The sequence below is a fragment of the Wyeomyia smithii genome, chromosome 3, assembly GCF_029784165.1.
Source record: "Wyeomyia smithii strain HCP4-BCI-WySm-NY-G18 chromosome 3, ASM2978416v1, whole genome shotgun sequence".
Classification (NCBI taxonomy): domain Eukaryota; kingdom Metazoa; phylum Arthropoda; class Insecta; order Diptera; family Culicidae; genus Wyeomyia; species Wyeomyia smithii.
In genome coordinates, this window is record NC_073696.1 from 5,802,096 (window position 1) to 5,827,126 (window position 25,031).

General features: G+C 39.2%; 1 protein-coding gene and 1 non-coding gene across 3 annotated transcripts in view; one reads left to right on the forward strand and one right to left on the reverse strand.

Moving 5' to 3' along the window:
- Nucleotides 1-25,031, forward strand: part of LOC129726485 (very long-chain-fatty-acid--CoA ligase bubblegum) — a 53,775-nt gene that overhangs the window by 19,197 nt on the left and 9,547 nt on the right. For both annotated transcript variants that reach the window (XM_055683240.1, XM_055683239.1), the window contains exons 2-4: nucleotides 6,889-7,225; nucleotides 16,030-16,164; nucleotides 16,308-16,518. In XM_055683240.1, coding sequence (XP_055539215.1) covers nucleotides 6,987-7,225; nucleotides 16,030-16,164; nucleotides 16,308-16,518 — 585 coding nt within the window. In that variant the 5' untranslated portion in view covers nucleotides 6,889-6,986. The remainder of the gene's footprint in view (nucleotides 1-6,888; nucleotides 7,226-16,029; nucleotides 16,165-16,307; nucleotides 16,519-25,031) is intronic.
- On the reverse strand, nucleotides 7,263-7,335 carry Trnaa-agc (transfer RNA alanine (anticodon AGC)). The gene has a single exon. It is a non-coding gene; the product is annotated as a tRNA-Ala (tRNA).

The window sequence follows — 25,031 nt, forward strand, 5'->3', positions numbered from 1 at the left end:
AATAATAACCATTGTACGCTGCAGGATATTTTGCTGGCACAGCTGCTGGAGGGCACAGCGGAGAGCAAATTTTATACGCGGCCAACAAAATAATCGATGCTACCGGTGGTGCTGTGATCATCAGCATTCTGTAGCATACATTTCGAGCTGAAGATTACGAAATCGGTTCTTTTTAGAGCTATAAAATGATGAAGATAAGAGTTATAAGAATTTTCACAACTACTACTAGTGTGAAATGTTCATCTATTTCTAAATAATCATTTTTACAATAACGACCCGGGGCACCAGAGATAAACGGTAGTGTCGCTTATGAATAGTTTATCACAACAAGATATAACCCACATTTCAAGAATTTACACTGCTAAATTGAGTGATTTTTCGGTTTAATTGTTTGTTTGTGTTCACTCGAACACCGTTATCAGTCAAATATTAGCAACGAAAATTAGTTAATCTAAGAACCAGAGTGATTTTCGCAGCGGGAAAGCAAAAACTTTCTTTTGATGCTTATGAAAATCACTCAGTAGTATTGAAGATGTATTGGTTTGTTTCTCTTTCTTTCTATAAGCTACGTGACCACGCCTTAATGGTAAAAATCGACGCTGAACTCGATACAAAAGATTGTGTGTTGAAAATTCAGCTTCAGTTTAGTTTGTTCCACAATAGCGAGTGCGGTGCAGCTGTTGAAGCTTCGCGAACGTGAGAAACGAGAGCTGCATACGAGTCAACTTCCAGGCACCGCGGAGCATGTTCATTTATTCTGCACACGGCAGCAACAGTTACCATCGTACGCTGCAGGATATTTTGCTGGCACAGCTGCTGGAGGGCACAGCGGAGAGCAAATTTTATACGTGGCCAACAGAATAATCTATGCTACCGGTGGTGCTGTGATCATCAGCATTCTGTAGCATACAATTCGAGCTGAAGATTATCGAATCGGTTCTTTTTAGAACTATAAATGCTTGAAGATAAGAGTTACGAGAATTTTCACAACTACTCCTAGTGTGAAATGTCCATCTATTTCTCAATAATCATTTTTACAATAACGACCAGGGCGCACCAAAGATAAACGGTAGTGTTGCCTATGAATAGTTTATCACAACAAAACATAACCCTCATTTCAAGAATTTTCACTGCTAAATTGAGTGATTTTCCGGTTTAATTGTTCGTTTGTGTTCACTCGAACACCGTTATCAGTCAAACATAAGAAACGAAAATTAGTTAATCTAAGAACCAGAGTGATTTTCGCAGCGGGAAAGCAAAAACTTTCTTTTGATGCTTATGAAAATCACTCAGTAGTATTGAAGATGTATTGGTTTGTTTCTCTTCCTTTCTATAAGCTACGTGGCCACGCCTTAATGGTAAAAATCTACGCTGAACTCGATACAAAAGATTGCGTGTGGAAAATTCAGCTTCAGTTTAGTTTGTTCCACAATAGCGAGTGCGGTGCAGCTGTTAAAGCTTTGCGACATTGAGAAACGAGAGCTGCATACGAGTCAACTTCCAGGCACCGTGGAGCATGTTACCTGTATTCTGCACACGGTAGCAATAATAACCATTGTACGCTGCAGGATATTTTGCTGGCACAGCTGCTGGAGGGCACAGCGGAGAGCAAATTTTATACGCGGCCAACAAAATAATCGATGCTACCGGTGGTGGTGTGATTATCAGCATTCTGTAGCATACATTTCGAGCTGAAGATTATCAAATCGGTTCTTTTTAGAACTATAAATGCTTGAAGATAAGAGTTCAAGAATTTTCACAACTACTCCTAGTGTGAAATGTCCATCTATTTCTAAATAATCATTTTTACAATAACGACCAGGACGCACCAAATATAAACGGTAGTGTTACCTATGAATAGTTTATCACAACAAGATATAACCCTCATTTCAAGAATTTGCACTGCTAAATTGAGTGATTTTCCGGTTTAATTGTTTGTTTGTGTTCACTCGAACACCGTTATCAGTCAAATGTTAGAAACGAAAATTAGTTAATCTAAGAACAAGAGTGATTTGCGCATCGGGAAAGCAAAACCTTTCTTTTGATGCTTATGAAAATCACTCAGTAGTATCGAAGGTGTTTTGGTTTGTTCCTCTTTCTCGAAGCTACGTAGCCACGCCTTAATTGCAAAAATCTGCTCTGAACTCGATACAAAAGACTGCGTGTAGAAAATTCAGCTTCAGTTTAGTTTGTTACACATAAGCGAGAGCAGTGCAGCTGTTAAAGGTACGCGACATTGAGAAACGAGAGCTGCATACGAGTCAACTCAAAATATTCATGGTGCGATTATCAGCGTTCTGTAGCACGAATTTTTAATTGAATATTATGGAATCGGTTCTTTTCAGAACTATAGATGCTTGAAGATAAGAGTTATGAGAATTTTCGAATTCATGCATCGTTAGTTTTAAAATAACGACTATCAAAAATAAACGGTAGTGTTACCTATGAACAGTTAAGCGCAGCATATAATTATATTTAATTTAGCATATAATAAATATTTAGTCCTACGTCACCATTTCATACAACCCCTAGGGCTGTATATCTTGTAGTATTTTCTTCCCCTTGCAATTTCCAATATTTTTGAAGGGGTGGGGGGTTGTGACATAAAACTGAAAATGAAATTCGTAACGGCCTTATGAAAAAAAAAAGAATTTTTTCTTAATTTTTTTTCAAGCAACAAAACTTCTGGTGGAAAATTTAAGATGGAGAAATGAAAAAAATTTTTTTTTTGTGATATTTAATTTTTATTTTTAATGCTTCAACATTTTTCAACTCTAACATTTTTAAGAATAATTGTATTTTAATAGTTTAGGATGATTTGAGCAATTATTCTAAACTTCGTAAATGCATTCGGTTTTAACAGAATAACGAAAAAGTTTTCGAAATCAGATTCCCTGATTTTCCCAAAAAAATCCCTGAAATATGACATTAATTTCACTGATATTTTTCAGCATTCGGTACAAAAAAACTGCAACACAAATGAACGCAACTCTGAAATCCCAGTGGAAAAAGGATTCAATCGGATATGAAACCGAAGCAGTTTTTGTGTTAAAGAGTAGTTTAAAAAAGAATCGCGTCTCGGTTGAAAAATGAAGTTTATTTATGAAGGCAAGCCTTTTTGTGAGCTATTTGTGATTCTCTACCAAACATGTAATTTATTGATATGTACCCTAGTAACAATATTGGTTTATCAAAGTTTTATAGCGCTTAATACAGGCAAAACAGCGCTACAAAACTTTGATTAAACCAGTTTTGTTACTTGGGTATAATCAATATGACATAATTCATTCTTTAAGTACAAAAAGATAGAATGAGTAATTCAGAAACTAAGGTTATGTTCACATTCGCGGAGATTTATTTCCATGAATTGAATGATTCAAAGGACGATAATAAATTCCTAATTATCCATCTAATCTTCTTACTATCAAAGAGTCTACTATTGTTGCTGAAAAAACACAAATAGCTCACAACAAAACGTATTCTCATAAAACGTAAGAGAGTGGTATCCAAGACACGTCCGCATGGTGTTGGACTACGGTATTTTTATATTCCATGAAAACATAGAGATAAAATTGCAAGAAATACTAGCGTTACAATAGTGGATGAAACTTTTTCATATTGGCGCTTTCACTAGAGCTTTTATACGTGATTACTGACAGTTAAATTTCCGGTAAGCGTGGCGTGTGCACTAGATCGAGAAAAACAAAATAAATCAAACATCAACCAACAACAACAATAAATCGTTTACAAAATCAGATCAGTTGTATATTTTAGTATCGGCTGCGCTGGGGAGAAAGGTGTAGACCAATCCATGTTATTTACCAAATTTTTAATAGTGTATCTAAATCAATTGGTTGACGATATTCAACCGTGGAAAAATTTTGATCTGTTGATGCTAAAATCTCGATAATCTGTATAAATAATGACTGATATATGAGCGCGTCAACCCTGGCCATGGTTGAATTAATAGATTTTCAAATTCAGGCGCCAAACTTCCAGATAGACGTCAAAACTGAAATTTTCTAAACTTAGTTTTGATATATCTCAAAAACGGATGTGTTTAGGGAAATAGTTGTCAAAAATTTTATGACTTGAAATTACTATTTAACCCACTGGAAAGGAAATAAACTTCTCGGTTCGCAAATCTCTGAATTTGATAATACATGTAGTGTAGACAAGTTACTTCGTCAAAGTCTCTTGTATAAAATTGAATAGCCACTTCAGAAGCATAACATAAGTCTGTTGTAAACAGTTTTACTAGCTTTCAAACGACCTTGATCGAACAGCTGCGAAGTTTTTAATCAAATGTGCAGCTTGTTCCGCGTCGCAGGGGATTTTCTGATTATACACAAAGGTTGAAGTAAATACTTATTTGATATTAATATTGACTTTACAAATTTTCCTAAACATTAGAAAATGAAGATGAAATTTACCACAGAAACAGCGGAAGGCAATTCTACTCACGATGCTCGCTGAATATAACTCAATCGACACACGATCGGCTTATCAGCTGCGATGATTACCTAATAACTTGCACGTCAATAGCAGAGTACTGCACGCTGCCCCGTCCGCAGACCGCGTGCTAGCTTAACCTTTACCTGCTTTCGCAGCGCACTGCAATGACGGTCCGGCAGTGTTGACAGATTTGTGGAAAACGAAAAAAAAAGAAATTCTTCCACCCTAATGATTTCGGTGGCAGTAGTAGAGTTGTTTCAATTTCTCTATCATGACACTCACTAAAACGTTGGTTTGTACCTTCATCAGTACGATTTTCCTGAGCTTTGCTCTATTTTTGAGGAAAATGAAAAGTCATTCTCGTTAGAGCTGAGACTGCTACCAAGCGGAGCGGATGTTATCGTTGCACGCGATCTGTCCGAGATAACGTGCGAAGGCCAATTTGTTGCACTTAACCTTTGCACGGGTGAGAATTGTCGGTCGTTTATTTTAAAGAAGCGTATTTTACCTGTCAGAGATTTGAAACTAGGTATAAACCCAAAATTAGGAAACAAAACAGGCGAAAGTAGTAAATTATTACATCCGAACAAATATATTTTGTTCATTTCGGAACTCAGCGTATAATCTATCAGCTCTCGTAATTATCCTTATCTTCGGTCATTAATTAGTATAATTTCCATCCTCCTGATTTGGGCATCCTCATCACAGAGTCGCTGGCGTTTTTCTGTGTGCTTTTTTCCCTCATCGCAGGGTCCAGATTAGATGGGTTTCAGACTATTTCCTGAAGAAATAAATTAAAACTGATTATCTGAATGAACCAAACCGTACATCCGGAGTTTATTGCAATGATTTAGTCGGGAAGCGGTTGGAAATATACCTATATATTACCAATTGAATCTATGAAATTATTTGCGGTACATTAGCGCAAGCGTTGCTTGGCGAGTAATAATATTTAATTATATTGCTGTGACCGGTTGCCATACATAAATTGGTGCAATTCGGTGTCAACTTTTATTTTTTGAATTTATTTTAAAATTTTTATGTATCGGAACTCGAATCGTTTCTGTGACGGCATCAGCAGTGGGTTTACCTGGCCGATATCAACGATATCAAACAGGTCCGGAATTCTTTTGATCGATTTTCAACAGCTCCTCGATAAGACGCATTGCCTGCTGATAAGGTTAACTTACTTTGTAATACCTTTGGACGTCATTGACGTTTCTATTTGAATGATTCGTAAACATCACTGATAAGTAGGTACGATTTATTCTTGAATCGGCTGTTTTTTTTTTTCGGCGAGCGTTTTGATTGGGTTTATTTACCTCGAAAACGAAAGAGCCTCCGGGTCTGACGTTACAGTTTTAAAGCAGTCCGTATAGAGGCGTTAACAGTTCCAACACTGTGCCGTTTTGTTGTTAGACTTTTATGGCTGATAACACCCTTGTTGATTTATGATTTGATAACCGGTTATGGGGAATTGATATCGTGTTGTGTGTCTTTATCGCAACAAAAACGACAATTAGTTTAGGCTTGTTTTAATAATAAAAAGACAAGTTGGGCTTGTTGATGTTAATTATGACTTACGATTTATTCCGCATTAGAAGAGGCGAAAACAAGTACATATTTTTTGCAGTCTGTAGATTTTTCCACAATAATTTTGTGTTTGAATCGGGTACAAGAGAATGGTTTTTAGAACCGAAAATGTAAGCTTTGGTTGTGCTAGAAAAAATCCAATTTGTTCTACTTTTCGCTCCTCGAAGTACTTGTTATTATGGTACTTGTTGTATCATAATAAGAGTGAGTGTAAGATTGTAACACATTTAAACTTTCGAAAGTGATGCGTGATGCTGATTTCTTTGGACCTTTCATTCGAATAATCCCATTCCATTCGACTCTAGCTTCGAGATCTTTAAGCAATCCGAAGACAATCGTTCATTTACATAAATCGTTTATTTCTATTAACTACCTCGCTACGCATGGGTATAAATAATCTCATAGACAGTATCATAAAAAATCTCCATTGATTACGTTATCAAACCATCCACGTGCTGTCTGCTATCCATTCGGTACCACGCAATTCCGTTCTTTATTGGCGTGTGTGAATTAATTCCATTCGGCTGGCATTCCCACCAATTTCAACAAGCACAAGTCATTAAAAATGGCAAATTCTGCAACAGTGCGTGAGGATTAAGCAAGGGATTAGGTAAACGATTCGAATAGGTGTTGATAAGAACCGTCTCCGGTTACTTGGATTCTGCCTCCCACAAATTATTAACAAACAACAATTACACTGTGATGACAGTTTACATTTAAACGGAGTCTTTAATTATTTTGTTCAATTACATGGATAGGTTGGCATAGTCATCGCCTAACAACAAACTTTCCTACAATAAAACCATTAACTACTCTCTACACTTCTCTGTTTGATTTCAGATTTAGAACAAGTAGCATCACTTCATAGTGTGTAGTGGACAGTGTGAGCCATCATTCCTCCCCCAAGCGTTGAGAAACCAGTGCTCCACTCTCCGAAAATGTCCGGCCTCATCAAGATGGAAAAATTCGAACGGGTAGGACGTGTCCTGCCGGCGGAGAGTTTCACCAGCATCGATCCGGCCGAGCCGGTGAAGCTGCGTGTTACCAAGGAAGGTATTGCGTCGCTGGAGCCGCTGTCGGTGCCGGATTTGCTGAACCGTACCGTACGTGACTTTCCCGATCACGTTGCGATGGCATACAAAAATGCTCAAAAAGTGTGGCAGCCGATTACGTACACGTAAGTTTTTTACCTAAATTAACAAAAAATGCTTCCTTGGAGATGCGGGGCATCGATCCCCGTACCTCTCACATGCTAAGCGAGCGCTCTACCATCTGAGCTACATCCCCGAACGGTATGAAGTGGTCTGTACAACCCGATCAAATAGCGTGCAGAACACCGAAAGTGGATCAGCTCGTTTGTCACTCACTTTACTCTCAGCCACTTGTGCACGCAGCATAGCAGTGTGGGGCAGGGCCATGACTGTCACACCACCGCGGTTCGGTTCGCGAGTAGGTAAGCGGGAACCTGGTCTATCGAAAGTGCAAGCATAGCCATGTTATGAAAGGTGGCAGTGATTGATTTTTGTCCTTCGTTGGCAGGGCACAACCAAATCTGTGCTGTTGTTGATTGGGGTTTGGGGCTGACGGCTATGCAAGACGTGGAGAGTGTCGCTTAGACTATTAATAGCTTTGGTGGGTTCGAGTTTTGGATAAAGTGCTATGACTGCCATACGGTGCATTTAAACTATTTTGGGAAAGCCTGTGCATTTGTTTAAATGTTGCACGCGCGACGGAATAATTATTTTTTATCAATCTTCCAATGAATTATTGCAGTGCACAATGGTCAAGAAACCTAATTTAGGGGGAAATTTGGGTCTAGAACTCTATAGAAACATTTTAGAGAAAAACTTTCTTCTACAAAGCTGTTACATATGATAAAGCGCTCATTGAAAAATTATCAAAAATTAGGGTGATCAACATTTTCGATGCAATCAAGTATCCAACTTTTTTATCTTTGCAGATAGAAGAAAAATTTGTTCTACAATATTATAGCTCCATTAATTTTAAGTAACTTTGTAAAATAAAGTTTTTCTCTATCTTTGAAAACAACCGATTTATATTGAGAAAACATATTTTACGCTTTAACTTTTTTATTTCAAGTTTCATCTCAAAACTGTCTTTGAACGACTTTTAGAGCTTTGTAAGAGAAGCAATTTGCAATGCTGACATCGTAAATATCTCAAGTTAACTCAAAGTTATTAATATTTTTCATCAAAAAGTATGCATTTTTCATTTGTATGTCATTCATTTTGGGGCAAACATAAAAAATATCTCTTGGTCTAATTTTGAAGGGCTACTTGACTCTATAAATGGAGGAACTTTTAGAGATATGCTATTTTTGAAATTTGAGTAAATTCAATTTAAGAACAAGACGAAAATTTCAATAATTTTATACATTATGCATATTAACCAACATTATGCATATAAAAGCACCACAAAGATAAAAAAGTTAGATACTTGATTGCATCGAAAATGTTGGTCACTCTAATTTTTGATAATTTTTCAATGAGCGCTTTATCATATGTAACAACTTTGTAGAAGAAAGGTTTTCTCTAAAATGTTGCTATAGAGCTCTTGACCTAAATTTCCCCCTAAATTTGGTTTCTGGACCATTGTGCAGTGTACCACAAAACTTTGCTTCAAATACAAATTAATTTTAAAGAAAAAATTAGGGACTGATTCAGCCTGTTTTTTTTACTCAACTCTTGGGATCAGTGCAGCTGAAAATCTACAGATGGCGTTCGCAAGTTTAACTCAATGGATTCAAAAACTTCTTCCTTGTACAAGTCGGACTCGATTATACGGAGAGCCGAAAAAATTCATACTCCGGATAATCGAATCATCAATTTATCGTTACAAAACTGCCTTTGACGAATGTAAAATAATCATTTTCTTTCGTTATGTTCTTGAATGATGCAGTGGCGTAACCAGAAATCATTTCTGTGGAAAAAGGGGTAAATTTTTGGGAAGCAAAAAAAATTGACACTAATTGGTTTCATTTAACTCGGACATATCCCAAACATCCAGTGTCAGTATATAGAATCTATAGAGAGACTCTCGTCTAAAATTTAAATAAAACTTGGAAAACGCCTCATACTATTCGGTTTAAATTTTCTCAGATGTTTTCATTTACTATTTACCTTCTGCCTTCTACCTTTTACCTTTTACCTTTTACCTTTTACCTTTTACCTTTTACCTTTTACCTTTTACCTTTTACCTTTTACCTTTTACCTTTTACCTTTTACCTTTTACCTTTTACCTTTTACCTTTTACCTTTTACCTTTTACCTTTTACCTTTTACCTTTTACCTTTTACCTTTTACCTTTTACCTGTTACCTTTTACCTTTTACCTTTTACCTTTTACCTTTTACCTTTTACCTTTTACCTTTTACCTTTTACCTTTTACCTTTTACCTTTTACCTTTTACCTTTTACCTTTTACCTTTTACCTTTTACCTTTTACCTTTTACCTTTTACCTTTTACCTTTTACCTTTTACCTTTTACCTTTTACCTTTTACCTTTTACCTTTTACCTTTTACCTTTTACCTTTTACCTTTTACCTTTTACCTTTTACCTTTTACCTTTTACCTTTTACCTTTTACCTTTTACCTTTTACCTTTCACCTTTTACCATTTACCTTTTACCTCCCCTGGAAAATCCGAGTAAATTGCAAAGTCCACATATAAAAAGCTGTGTTATCACCGAATTCTAAGCGAAAAGTGAGAGAATCAGTGATTGTAAATTTGGAGAAAAAAATGGGTAAAATAATGGTTTCACCCGCTCATGTCAATCACACTCAATACGAGTTGCGTTTTAGTAGAAATATGAGAACGGAGAATATTGAAGAGAAAGAATAGTAGAAAACAACGTAAAAGATGAAGTGTTTTCTGGCTATCATTGACGATACCGCTTACCGTGCAACGCACGTGAATGATTAAAAAAGCCGTTGCGCAGTTCAGTCAATGGTCAATCCGGGAACGACATTTGAATGATTGTTAATCGCATGACATAAACTTCGTCCGCTCATTTTTTCTTTAATTCAGGCAACACTGCTCAACACAGGCATGGCCCTAAACTCAAAATGGGAAAAATGCAAGATTATTGCTTTTTAACCATTCCTGTGAATTTTGGTGCCACTAGCCACCAACATTTTTTCAGACACATAAATGAGTTTTCTTGTAAACATATCGTTGCATAGCATAGCATAGCATATTTGATCGCCCGTGTGTTGCCCGCGATTGACCAGAATCAGCTGAAATTGCACAAAGAACCGTCAAAATGGTGCCTAGGAGTAGCAAGCCATTTTCAGTGTACAATTCCTGGTGATTTTTCTTTTCACTGGTCAATAACGTAGCTGGCCACGCCCAATGCAGATCAATAGAGGAAGGGATATCGGGAGTGTTAGTTTAATACTTGTTGCTACTAGAGACCGAGGAATCCTCTGCATCATCCACAAGTATCAAAGGAAGGTATTAGTGTTAGTGGAAAGGAATTGATCTGGATCCATCGAGGTTGATGGTGCGATCTTTTCTACACAAATTCGCGCCCGATATGGATATTTCTCGGTCTCTGCGCAACCGGCCATCAGAAGACGATATAAATAGAACCGCATCACGATCGCTGTATCGGCATATAGGAGAATCGAAGTTTCTAGGTATCACCGGCAACCAATCGTTAACAGTCTGTATCACACCAAACTTCGCGTTTCATCCCGTGAACTATTAAAATTTACCTCGAAACGAATGAATTTCGTAAAACGCACCGCACGCCGAACGCAAACTACTGGTACCAGCTCAAAGAACCGTTAGAGCGAGTAAAAAAAACCCACATGGCACACCCGAGCATTATACGATGTAATGGTCATTGAACTCCGAAACCGCTGTATTAAGATAGTTACACTGAGCGCTGTCAAAATAACGTGCGCGAAACTGAGCTGACCTCCCCGAAGCAAACAATAGCGTGCCCACTACACTCCGGAAACCCTTAGATAAACAAAACTCACCCGGGCCGATGATGCGTTTCACCGGGGCATAATGCACGACCGCTCCATCTTCTCCTACCGACGCATACGCGACACGACATTTTGAACCAAAGACCTACTGAGTATAAAAACTGACAAAGTTCCATGCATTCATAGCCCAAAAATTAAAAAAAAAATGCAAATAAGCATATTAAACAAAACAGAGTTCCAAGTTTATTATTAAAATGCCAAAATAATTGCAATCAAAGTTCAGTTGTCGTGAACTATTTTCACGCCCAAAACGATTTCAACATAATTAAAAAAAGTTACTTATGTACATCAACATTTGTCCAAAAGCTAGGAAAATCATAAAACAAGAACATAGAACTGAATAAAATGTCACCGCCCTGCCAGGACCCACAATTGTAGACGATGCATCAATCGCATGCCGCATTGTCATGCTCGAATGATAAATTTTGAAACTATATTGTAAAACTGTCAATTTTGACCTGTGAGAGTGCATCGCACAATCTGGTTTGTAAATATAAAAAAAAACGCTACCCGCAACCGAAAAGCTACCACACTTTGTGCACCCAACAGATGACACATTTACACTTCTGTAAAAGTCCAAAACCCGCTAAAAACCACTACACACAGAGCCTATGCATTCTTAAAATATTTGATACAAAAACTTATACTCATCTGTTTTATTTTGGTTATGCCTATGCCAGCGAAACAAAAGCCGACAAGCACAGCGCAACACTACTCTCTTCGCTCTCTCTCCAGATATTATCGTTCTCTTCGCTCACACCGCCATGCATTCAATTTTCGCATGTTAATAACGAACCGCTAGTTAGCGCGACGCACAAAGTAGGCACTCACACTCACGCAACTTAGCTGGCCTTACAATTTTCAATTGATATTCGAGGAAAAATTATCACTTTCACGCAAGGAACACTGTGTTTTTCACAAAACCTTCACTTTTCTCACTTAGACAAAGCATCACAGATCACAACTTGACACTTTTTAACAAGTTTGGCCACTTAATTCACTTATAAATTAATTAATTAAACGGATAGCTTTCGGGGCACGTATTATTAGTTAGCCGTGATGCCAGCCTCCCTCTTTTCTTGTAAACATATCGTTGTAGCGACAAACTCGGAGACCAATTACACTGTAAAAAATCGACACGTTACTGCCAAGTGGATTCCATTTACCTCTGTGCTAATAGATGAAACATTTCATATCTACGTGGAATACACTTGCGTTTCAGTTCACAGCACAAAATCAAGTGTCTTACACTTCGGTTTTCCATGTCATGCATACCAAAATCAATCATTTTACACTCAGATTTTATTGGTTACACACGTCAAATGCCAAAACACGTTGAAATACCGTGGATTCCAATGAAAATCGATATGGGTCGACATAAAAGAATATGTCATATGTAAAGGGCACCAGGGATTAACGTGCGATTTATTTTCAGTGTAGTATGTTGTAGTGTGTGTAGTGTAATTGGCCTATTTCTACACTGGCCTCTACCCAATTTCACTGGACTGGTTGAAAGGCTATAATCTTTCTAGGGCAACTTTTTTGAGCTTGATTCCACATATTTCCAAAAATTGATCTTGCGATTTATTTATAGTCTGTGAATGCTCGATGACTCGGATATCACATACGTTCGAACTGCCCATAAATTCATAACAGTCCCCTGTGATTTTTCATCCCTTTCGAGATAATTCTCAGAAACTTCTTTACTTACGTGTGCCCTCGAAAAATGACAACAAAAAGTAATGTTTATTACTAAAATGATGAAAAATATATAATTTTCGTCAGTCCCAACGTAAAACAGGCTCAGAGCCAAAAATACTTAGTAGAAAATCATAGTAACATTCATTAAAAGACCAATTGAAGAATACTAATTGAAACAACAATAACCTTATTGCATATAAAGTATTCTGCCATATATAGTAACATCGGATGAATACATGTTTTAAAATTTTGTTTTTTGTTTGAATCAATATGAAGAAAAAAATACAATAAAAATCCCATATTGTATGGTATTCGGTCTTTTTCAGCCGCCTTTCAGAAACCAGAAATCGTCATTTCTGAGTATCATTCCGGTTCCGAAAATACATATAATAGGTGATATTCGGCAATATTGTGCTGTTTTCTTGAAACCGGAAATTATCATCCTTAAATTCAAAATGGTGTCTGAGATCTGTTTTTGAAATCGGAAGTCGTCATCTTGGATTTCAAAATGGCATGTGGAGTCAATTTTTGGTCTCTGAGCTTTCTGGCTCCGTAAATACCCATAATGGGTGGCATTCGGTGATGTTAGGCTGCTTTTCAGAAACCCGAAGTAGCCATCTTCAATTTCAAAATGACGAGTGAAGTCAACTTCCAGCCTCTGGGCAGTATTCTGGTTCCGGAAATACCGATGGTAAGTGGTATTCGAAAAGAAATCAAATTCCATTCAAGTTACTTCAGGTGTTCCCCAAGGCTTTCAGTTGGGACCGCTTTTTTATTTTGTACGTAAACGACATCTCTTTCATTCTCAAAAATAACAAAGTAAAATGGAAATAGAATCCAAGAAGACGTCAATGTACTTCAGAATGAGGAATAAATAAAATGAATGAATAATTTATTTATTTATTTTTCTATTCACAATCACAATCTATATTCATCTGACAATGGTGAGTCTTGATGAATTATCAAATTAAAAATATAGTCAGGTTGTTCGTAAAAAATCAATAATTCGCTGACGAAAAACGTTGATCGGCATATTGAAGTCAAATAACTCATAAAACTCATTAAAGCGGCGAGATATGGTGCGAATCGGATCGTGGAAACCATAAAGTCGACTGCGCGGCTCCAAATAAAGAGAGTTTCTGTGACGCAGCGGTCTTTCAGGAGCGTAAAAATTGAGCTGGGTCAAAATACTTGGGCAGTCGATGTGGCCAGTCAATAGTTTTGCGGCAAACAAGGCCTGTGCGATTTGTCGTCGATGTTCTAATGGTTGAATACCAAGAAGTTGGCAGCGGTTTTCGTATGGTGGTAGGTTCTATGGATCCCGCCAAGGGAGAAAGCGAAGAGCATAGCGGATGAACTTTTTCTGCACCATTTTCATTCTGTGTGACCAATTTGGATGGAAAGGACTCCATACCACAGAACTGGTCTCAAGAATCGATCTCACGAGGGAACAGTACAATGATTTGAAGCATAATGGGTCACGAAATTCATCAGCAATCTTGAATATGAACCCAAGTTGTCGGTTTGCCTTAGCGATAATGCTGTCATAATGGGTTTTAAATGTCAGTTCGTGATCCAAAATTACTCCGAGATCTTTTACACACTCCACATGGAGAAGATGGTGATTTTCTATAGAATATGTAAATTCGATTTGCGTACGCTTCCTATTAAAAGAGATTGTGTTGCACTTATCTATACTTAGCGTTAAGCAGTTCGTTCCACACCAACTCACAAACGTGTCAAGGTAGTTCTGTAGCTCCATGCAATCACGCAAACACTTTTTTTTAAACAGTTTTGTGTCGTCAGCATAAAACAGCCGGCAGCCTGGAGACAACAGAAGAGCAGCATCGTTAATAAAGATAGAGAAGAGTAGCGGACGCAGGTTACTACCTTGAGGAACTCCTGACATATTGGAAAAGCGGTCAGAAACAAAAGATCCTACTTTCACACAAACTCTACGGTCAGTCAAATACGACTCAAACCAGCGTACGGAATCCGATGTTATACCGAGCCTAAGCATTTTACCAAGCAGTATCCCGTGGTCCACTTTATCGAACGCAGCCTTTAAGTCCAGGTAAATTGCATCAGTTTAAAAACCACAATCCATGGTTTGTACACAGCGAGACACGGACTGCATTAAATTTGTAGTTACTGACCGTTTAGGAAAAAAAACCGTGCTGCTCGGTATCAATAAAATATTTACAGCTAACGAATAAAGCGCCGTTAATAATTATCTCAAATACTTAAAGCAAGCGCACAAGGATGTGATGCCACGATAGTTAGTGTTGTTGCGTTTATCACCTTTTTTTGTGAATTGGAAACAAATACGAGAATTTCCAACGGTCAGGAAATTTACATTGCTGCACAGATAAATTAAATAGCTTAGCAATTGGCGAACAGAGGACTTCTCCACATCGCTTAAGAACCGCTGAAGCTTTCAACATCCTCTGTATTAATAAGCGGCAGTCGAAATGAAAACACGTCTCGAAGAGCTGCATCGCTGGCTATATTGATAATATGGTAGCCCTGAAACAAAGTGGGGTGTCGAAACATTTCATACCCCAAGACTTCCACATGTCAAATTTGATTCCGTTATATTGATTAGTTCTCAAGTTATGCAAAAAATTAAGTTTTATTTGTATGAAAACTCTTTCTTTTACAGAAGGAGGGAGGGGTGTCGATCTACCACGCCAAATTTGGTTACAATTGCTTGATTAAATCTTGAGTTATACAGATATTTGTGTTTCGTTTGCAGGGGAACTCTCCCTTTAGGGCAGGGAGGGGTGTCAAACTACCATAGCAATATTTTTTGGTCCTTAACGCATTCACATGGCAAATTTAGTTCTATTTACTTGATAATTATCAGGTTATGCAGAAATTCATGTTTCATTTGTATGGGAGCCCTCGCTTCCAGAGGAGGGAGGGGTCTTAAATTATCATAAAAACCTTTCCCGGTCCCCAAACCCCCTACATATACATTTTCTATATGAATAATACCGCTCTTTCATAGTTCGAATTGCGCTTTCTTTTCAGTGAAGCCGATGGAGACGCTTTGTCCTCCACGTTATTCTATTTTCATCACGAAAAAATGATATTATATTTCGACTTCTAGGGCCAAATATATTTGAATTTAACTTGTCTATAACTATAAAAAAACATACCCTAACAAGACTGTAATTAGTCCCAAGTGGCATCGTATGCATCTGGCGCATTACATCTACTAGGCTGAATCGACGACCAATTAATGTCCTCTTCGTTCACCATTTCAGAGAATACCGCGACCGGGTGCACAAGATGGCTAAGGTATTCATCAAGCTAGGCCTGGAACCGCATTACACGGTCAGTGTGCTGGCTTTTAACAGCCCCGAGTGGTACATCTCCGAGCTGGCAGCCATTCATGCGGGGTAAGTCTTCTGTTCCGGTACGGCGCTTAATCAAGGGCCGATCACAACTGCATCACACTCCATGCACGGGACTATAAATAATCGTCAATCTTGACCATTGCTGTCCATCTAAATTCTGATTTGCTTTTCTCTCTCTCTCTCAGTGGTATCATCACCGGCGTGTACACGACCAATTCCGCTGAATCGACACACCACGTGCTGGAAAGCTCCCGGAGTAACATTGTCATCGTAGACGATGCCAAGCAGATGGAGAAAGTTTACTCAATCAGAAGTCGACTACCACATTTGAAGGCTGTCATCCAAACGTTGCCTCCGTACGCGCCCTACGTAAAGAAGGAGGACGGATATTATCGGGTGAGTTATGCTTTCGAGTCGAATTGGAGGTCCAGTCCAGTTGGGTTCGATGGACATTGTCAGTTTAGCTTAGCTGAGTTGCTAAAATTTCCCAATTTCTGCTGCACACAGTCAGTATTGATCAACAGAAGCACGTCATTCACTTTTTCAATTAGACGTTATTTCGCTGCGTAATTGCGAATACGGAACTGTTGGGGAACTTTTCCCTCGAGTTCGGAGCAGTGATTGGTGTTGGATTGGATTGAGACCGGGGCTCAAAAACACTGATTCCATCTCGTCCCTCAGTTTCTCTAATTCTACTAGCATCAGGGTATTGAAATAAACAGCCAAATTTTTGTGTTTCATATTCACCCGATTTTTGTCTTATGTATATTCTACTAATGCAAATAGTATGGTAGAGATAAGAAGTTTTTGGTAGGATGCCGTTTAAAACTCTTTTTATTACTTGCGTTTTATCCTACCAAACGATAGGCGAATAGATTTCCCTCGGGAGTGATTGGGGTGTGAAATATCATCTTCTCCATCAGAAGTATGTGAAGCGAGTGGTTGTTATCTGCAGCATTTCACGCGCCGTAATGGAAGCCAGGGGTTCAATGCTGGTTTATAGTGATGTACTGCTAGGTTGAGGAGCGTACTTCCAGATCAATGCATTTTTGCGGAGCTGCTGTTGCAATTTATCTAACAGGTTGTAGTGATAGCGTATCAGACAAACGTTTTAAACGGATCGTGAAGATACCCATGAATGAAAATTTCGGTGTACTACGCTGACTCTCGCGGCAACGATTATTAGTTTATTATCCCCTCCTCCGTCCTTAATTGTTTTATTTTAATTGCGGCTCGTAAAACCAACGGAATTAAAAATTCAATTTCCTGCAAATTTGAATTGAATTACTCTCGTTCAGCAGGAGCAGCATCTCACCACGAAATCGGTACCACCTGTTTCGCTAATGGCCTTCGGGGAAAAAAAAAGAATCAACAGAGCATTTCCACCTAATGATAATCTCGGTAAAACTCTAATTGATATGAAACAGCTCGCCTACACCTATAGGAGCGACTGTATCGCCATCTTTCGCTATCAACTCCCATATTCAAGCGAAAATTGACCTAAAAAAATTCGATTGTTTTTGTGATTTCCACAACGCAACATCGAACGCCATCTCAAAATTGCAATCAACTGCCCTTTCCCGGTTATTTCCTGTGACAATGCCGTCCTAGCGAAGAACACCTGACCACCCTCCCGCAACCTGCTGCTGCTGGCTTTCTAGGACACGTGAATCTTTCCATCGTTAGTGTGTTACGGTATTCCATCTGACTTCATGAAAAATTTAAGACGATATCACCGTCATTCTTGCCGATGTTCGTTCGTGTTCGGTGATTGTCGTGGTTTTGTGTGCCGAGATGCGTCGCCCTCGGATGAAAGCCCTTACGCCTCCTGGCGTCGGGCTGATGGAGAACAAAGCTAAAAGAATGAACTGGGGAGACTTTTCACCTACCGTCGGGTGTCGTTGAGGGGGTGGTGTTGGTGCCGTATTTTGGGGCCCAGCATGGTATGGTGTAGCAATCTTTATTTAACTTCAGCATCTCGTTTTGTTTGCTCTTGGTACTCTGATGGGGGGGAAAAAGGGAATGTGTACCCACGGTCATGGTGATTTTCAGCTGTGGTGGAGGATAGCGAGACGATGCTGGCAACGGTACTCCTGGGAAAATATGCCATCGGTGAAGAAACCAAGTCAGGGAAAATTACTGCAGAGCTTTTGCCAGATCGCTGGAAAATGGGTGACGTTTAGCGGATGGTATCGGTACAATAACGAATAATTACATTCTATTTTCCATATTTATTTTAAAATGTGTTTTAGGTGGAAGATGAAACGTTTTTTTTTTGTGTGGTAGCGTGACGTTCGCTACTGGCAACCAGCGGTATTTTGGCGTGATGAAATAACGAAGTGAGCAAATTCTGTTAAACACCGCAAAACTGGTTCGTTTCGGTAGTTTTCCGCTCTGATAACCTTTCTTGAGTTGACACATGAAAAATACAGCTTTTCTGCTGGAAGTTTGTACTTAGTTTGTCATGCGATTTGTAATGTACTACTAATCTACTTTCTACTCTAATATTTTTTTTGTCTAGATTCTGTTTTGATTTACTTCGTGTCTTCATTTTTTCATTACACGAAGCAAATTGCAATAACCTATCGATTTGTTTAGTAACAATTCATTTTTCACCTCGTTGTTTTTCGTGATTCCGTTGAAATCAAAGCTATTCAAATTATATTATATTTACGGAAAACGAATTCTTTTAGGTTTGACCTTTCATGAATATCGGAATTCTATGATTCTTTCTTCCGAGATTTTTCAGATGAATTAGGTTACTTTGTAATTTTATGTCTTTGCGCTCATGAGCCTAGCCTATTTTTCTTTATGAATTCAATTTTTTATACATAAGTGCGTTCATTAAGCAGACAGTATGGGAAGTAGAGAAAGAACGAAAAATAAGCGAACTGGAAATATGATACAGATTTGGAAAAATATTCCGCATCCCGACGGGAAGTGCGTTATTCCCGGAACGCAGTTTATCTCATTGATGTTGTTCTCTTTGTTTTTTTTTTTACGTGTAAACCGTAGAAATAATATATTTGAAGTTGGAATAATGTAAATCGCCCTCAAATGTCGTTTGAAATCCAAAATGGTGACTACTCTGGTTTTCTAAGAACGGCCTTAAATGGCCATAAACCAACTTCCAATTTGGGTATTTCCTAAACCTGGAACCTGGAATGAATCGACCTCAGATGGCATTTTGAAATCCAATCCAACTTTCGATTTCTGCAGAACAGTCTAAAATGGCTAAGAACCATCCATTGTGGGTATTACTGGAATCGGGATGATGCAAGTTGTTCCTGAACGCTGTTGTGACATCCAAAATGGCGAACTCCGGTTACTGGAAAACAACCAAGAATTGCTAACTACTTTCTAGCTTCTGGATCCGAGATGAGGTTTCAGCAAGCAGGGAATCTACTCCAGACGCTTGTTTGGATTCCAAGATAGTGATCTCCGTTTACTGGAAAGTGGTTAAAAATGTCCCGATGTCATCCAATATAAGTATTTTCGGATCCGGGATGATGCCCAGAAGCTGGAAACCGATCCCAAACGCCGATAGCAGATGTCGTTTTTTGGTTTCTGGAAAATACCACCAAATATCGGTATTTCCGCAACTAGGATGATCTCCAGAGGACGGAAATGTAGCACCAAGGCTTCGCATTGTTTTTATGAGATGGAAATATTTAATTTTTCGTTGCTTTTCATAATTTTGTCTTCGGAAATATGAAACTAGTTAAGATTCCTACCCTGGGGGTTTTCAACCGTTTCTGTCAGTTTTGGGGCCCTAAACCGCTTCGGAAATGCGTTAAATTTTCAGAAACTTCGGTGGAGTTTTCCCGTAAGTAAACGGAAAATGATGACCCAGCGAGCAATTACTTTGCGGTCCTCTGACGTACTTCCTAGGAGGCCCTTAACACCAAAATTAACGGGATCGGTTGAAAGCTTTTTCTAGTTTGAGCTCTAGGGGAATTTTTTTCTCTTTTGTCGATCAGTGTTATTCTACTTACTTTACTTACTTTGTTGGCCGACGGACCGTTGACTGGGCTAAGGCCGAACGAATTAGAGATGTCCAGCTTCTTCTGTCTTGGGCAGCCGTTCCCCCGTCACCTCGTACTCTAGAAGATCGTGCATCTTCTTCCACCGCGCAGATCCATCGAGTGCAAGGTCTGCATTCTGGCTACATGTCCAGCCCACAGAAGTTCGCCCCGCTGTGTTGTACACCTGGTACAACTCGTGATTCATGCATCTGCGCCACACTTTACGCTCAAATACTTCAAGCACTCGTCGTTCAGCCTCGTTCAGCGTCCATGCTTCATGTCCGTAAAGGGCAACCGGGAGGATCAGCGTTCTTCTATACAAAGCTAGTTTAGTGCAAGTTCGCAATCTACTGGACCTCAGCTGGTTACGTGGTCCGTAGAAGACCCTGTTCGCAGCTGCTACTCTGCGATTCACTTCGCGGCTCATATCGTTATCACATGTCTCAAGCATTCCAAGATAAACGAATTCTCCAACCACTTTAAATCGTTCCCCATCAATCTCAACTTCAGTATCAACAGCAACGGAACTTCCACGATTCCTGCCAGCTACCATGTACTTTGTTTCGGCAGAGCTAATGTTGAGTCCCAACCTCACCGTTTCTCTCTTGAAAGGCCTGAAGGCCTCCTCCAAGGCCCTACGGGTGATACCGATGATATCAATGTCGTACGCAAATTCAAGGGGCATGTGAGATTTAGTGATGATCGTATCGTTTCTTTGCACATTATTGCTCTTCGTACTGCACCTTCGAGGGCGATATTGAAAAGTAAGTTGGAGAGCGTAGTCTCCTGCTTCAGTCTATCTAACGTTACGAACGCGACTGATGTCTCGCCAGCTATCCGTACGCATGATTTTGATCTCTCCAGTGTCATACGACTCAACTTAAGAGTTATATACTCGAGAAAAAAGAGCAACGTGTAGCACCTTTTGTATTGCATAAAAGTAGTTGAAAGTTCTGTTAATCAACAACAACAAAAAACACGTTTGTTCATAAGAAACACCAATTATTTGGGGAGTAATGGTCGTTTTCCTGAAACGCTGTTTTTTACAGAGGTTTGCGGTGTTTACGATAGAGACCCAGCAGATCAACTGAAATAAAACAAACTCATTATTTCATTTGTGCCGGGTATCTGAACGATCATTTTCAGTTTTTAAGTATGTTGTTAATTAGTTTCGTCGGAAAACTGTGTTTCAGCCAGCCTTAGAAAATGTACTGTACTACGACAACCGTTAGACGACAGGAGTGTTTCTTCCTCAACGACAGTAGTAACACTAGCATAAACGTAACAGCCGATGGAAACAAAACTGTGCGACTTATAACGTTGCCGTTTCGTTCACCATGAACTTCAGTAATTACACTACTGTTATTCTTCTTGCCTGTGCGCGATGTACAATTTACGAATTCTGAACAACTTATTATTTTAATAGCAATATTTGTCACAAAACCACTGATTTCAATCGGCTGTTGGGAATTGCAAAAACAAATTGAATAACTCATAAGTGTATTGTGGAACAATTTGGTAAACTTTTTTTTGTACGGCGAAGAAATATACTAGCTTTTCCGTGTACCCTAAGGTCGCTTTTTACGCGGGTTCCGGAATCTACGCGGTTATTTTTTACGCGGATTCCGGAACGCGGGTTTCGGAATTTACACGATTTTTTTTACGCGGATTCCGGAATTTATGCGTTTTTTTTAGTGTACATAATTGCTATATTATACTAGCTGAGGCACTTACCTTATAAAAAATTCAATTCATTAATTTTTAGGTTTTGAAAGTAAGCCAATGCAAGTTTTCCCGCTGTCTACTCCTGACAATCTCTGGGCAAGATACCCTTGTCAGGTGGTAACCCTAGCCCCTAGTTATACTTTTACACGGTGGTAGAATGAAAATGAAACAACAATTATTACGGTAATCTCCATATTCCAGGATTTTTAATGTTTTATGATCAAAAGTATGCAATCTGCAACTCTTCAATCGATATAAATTTAACACATGACCGGTTCAAAACAGCCACTCATGACATCCATCTATCAACAAACCGAAGAATGTTATCGCAAAACGGCTGTTACCGTTATACACACTGATTATGGAAGAAGACATACCTACAAAATTTGGAACGGAACAGTAGCAAATGGTTTACAACGGTGTACGGAAACGCTTTCGGTCAAATATCCAACAAGCAGGCGTTGCAAAGTGTTAGCGTTTTTATGAACCTCTCCGGTGCCAATATGATTTGCACAGCTTCGTAAAAGCTTATTTGGATGGATGTTCAGTATAGTCGCCAGCAGTAAATACTCCTTTAAAACGATGGTAGGAAAAATATTGTACTTTTTGAAGGCTGGTACGGATCACGGAACTCATTAGCAATTTTCATCATAAATACCAGGCTCTTGCTTGCTTTGGAAATGATACTGCTGTAATGATCGTGTAATCTGAGTTCGGTATCCAGCAGAACACCGAGATTTTTTACAACCGTAACTCGCTCAATATCCTGACCGTTAATTGATTAGTGGTATTCGATAGGGGCTTTTCTTCGGCTGAAACTGATTACGGAGCACTTGGCAACACTGATACTGAGGCAGTTACAAGCATACCATTCATGGAATATATCAATCAATTTTTGTAATTCAATACAATCAGTAACTGAGTGAACTACGAAGTAGATTTTGAGGTCATCAGCGTACACGATTCTACATCCTGGAGGAAGTGCCAAGCAGACATCGTTGTAATACAGCGAAAACAGTAAAAGTCCAACATTGCTACCTTGAGGAAAGCTTGAAGTACTCCGGAAACCGCGAGATTCTGTGTTCGCTAGTTTCAAAGATAAATAGTTTTACAGATAACCACCGGAGGTAGTAAAAGCTCCAAGATGCTTTAATTTGGCTAACGGTATATTGTGATCAACGCGGTCAAACGCTGCTTTAATGTCAGTATACACCGTGTCGACTTGTGCTCCATTTTCCATATTTTGCAGACAAAAAGAACTAAATTCAACTAGATTTGTACTAATTGAGCGACCACGAAAAAAGCCATGCTGATCCGTTGAAATGTATTGCGTAACACTCCTTTGCAACGAGCCACCGATCAAAATCTCAAACAGTTTTGACCCCGCGCAAAGCGATGTAATTCCCCGATAGTTTGTAACATCACTTCTGTTTCCTTTCTTGAACACAGGAAAAATATAGGATTTTTTCCAGCATTTAGGGAATGTTTCCTGATGAAGCGACTGGTTGATAATTAACTGCAACGGTTTTGAAAGAGCAGATGCGCAATTTTTCAGTGTGATTGATGGTATTCCATGCGGTCCGGGGGTCACTGATGATTTTAACTGCTTCAGAGCCTCTACAGCTTCATTTTGTGAGAAACTAGTTAAGTTTATATCACATACATTTGCAGGAACGAACTTTAGCGCATTTTGTACATCACGAATTGAAGCACTACCAGGGTGGCTTCAGCTTTGGCCTGGGTCGAGGAACTAATTCACGAAAGAGTGACAAGAGACGTTGGTTGAAAAGTGTTACAGCCATATTAATATCGTTAGTATTCAGGAACGACCAGTCTGTTGAGTGCAAAGCTTCATTCAATCTTGCAAAATCAGTGCGGAGGAAGTCAAACTCTCTATTATCAGGTGCCTCGTTATATCTAACTAGTGGTGGGCAGCTGAGCGTGACGAGAACGAGAGGGTGTAACGGATCGACTTTGGTAACAGCCTCAGGTGCTAGCATTACCTCGCACTGATTGACTGCATTGATATTAGCAAATACCAAGGCTCGATCACGGTTATTCGTGAACGGATTTATCTGATGCATGTCTAGTAATGCCATTCCATCCACAAGTGCACTGTTTGCAGTAGTGAATGCAGAGTTTAGCAAATCGAGTTGAACTTTTTTGAAAGAGCAATTCCAACGAAGGCCAGGTTGATTGCAGTCGCCAAACAGTAGGTGAAAGTCCTGCGGTTCCAGTTTCTCAGATACTTTAAATGCACAATCGATATGACGATCGACACTCTTCGAGGAGGTAGAAAATTCAGGTGGGATGTAAACAACGCCAAGACAAATAATTCGGTTACCACCATTCACGTTAAACCAAAGTTGTTCGATATCACTATCCCTTACTAGTTCTCGTTTTACTGACTCGATTGAATTGTAGCGTTTGGATATGGCTATAAGTACACGTCCTTCTCTTGCTTTGCCGTTACTAACAGGATCACGATCATTGATAGTATAAGCGGATGCAGTCAGAGCTTTAAATAGTGTCGTCAGTATCAGCCGAAGAGATCAACTTGTCGTCAAGGTCTTTTGGGTCGCCCGCTAAGCTTGAGGCTTCCATGGTTCCGAAACGGTTGCGTACCGGAGACAGGTCAGGATCATGATGATGGTGCGTCGTCACAAGGCTGGAACAGGTGAACGAGTACTGAACTTGCCTGTAATATTAGCTTGGAAGACCACTGCTCCAACCTCACACACAGGTCCGGGACGACTGACGAACGTAGGCTGCAGTAGCGCGACTGTGGTGGGAGTATCAGTGACTTCCATAGTGCTAAAATCGTTGCACCCCGGTGTAGGTCCAGTGCCATCCAAGCACAATTCGGTCGATTGCTAAATCGAGTAGTTTACCATTTGCCGAGCATTCTTCAGACGCTTCTGATAAATATGACAGTTGACGCTCCACGTTGAGTGGTTTATGCTGACTTTGTTTTATTTCGGAAGGTTACGTTGTTTGTTCATCATTTCACAGTTCACGCACTTTTCAATCGCAGAATTACAATCCTTTGCTTCGTGATCTCCGGCTCACTTAGGGCAGCAGAAAGGATCATTGCAAGAGGAAGCTCTATGCCATATTTCGAACATTTGAAGCAGCGCAAAACATTGACTTCATCGACTA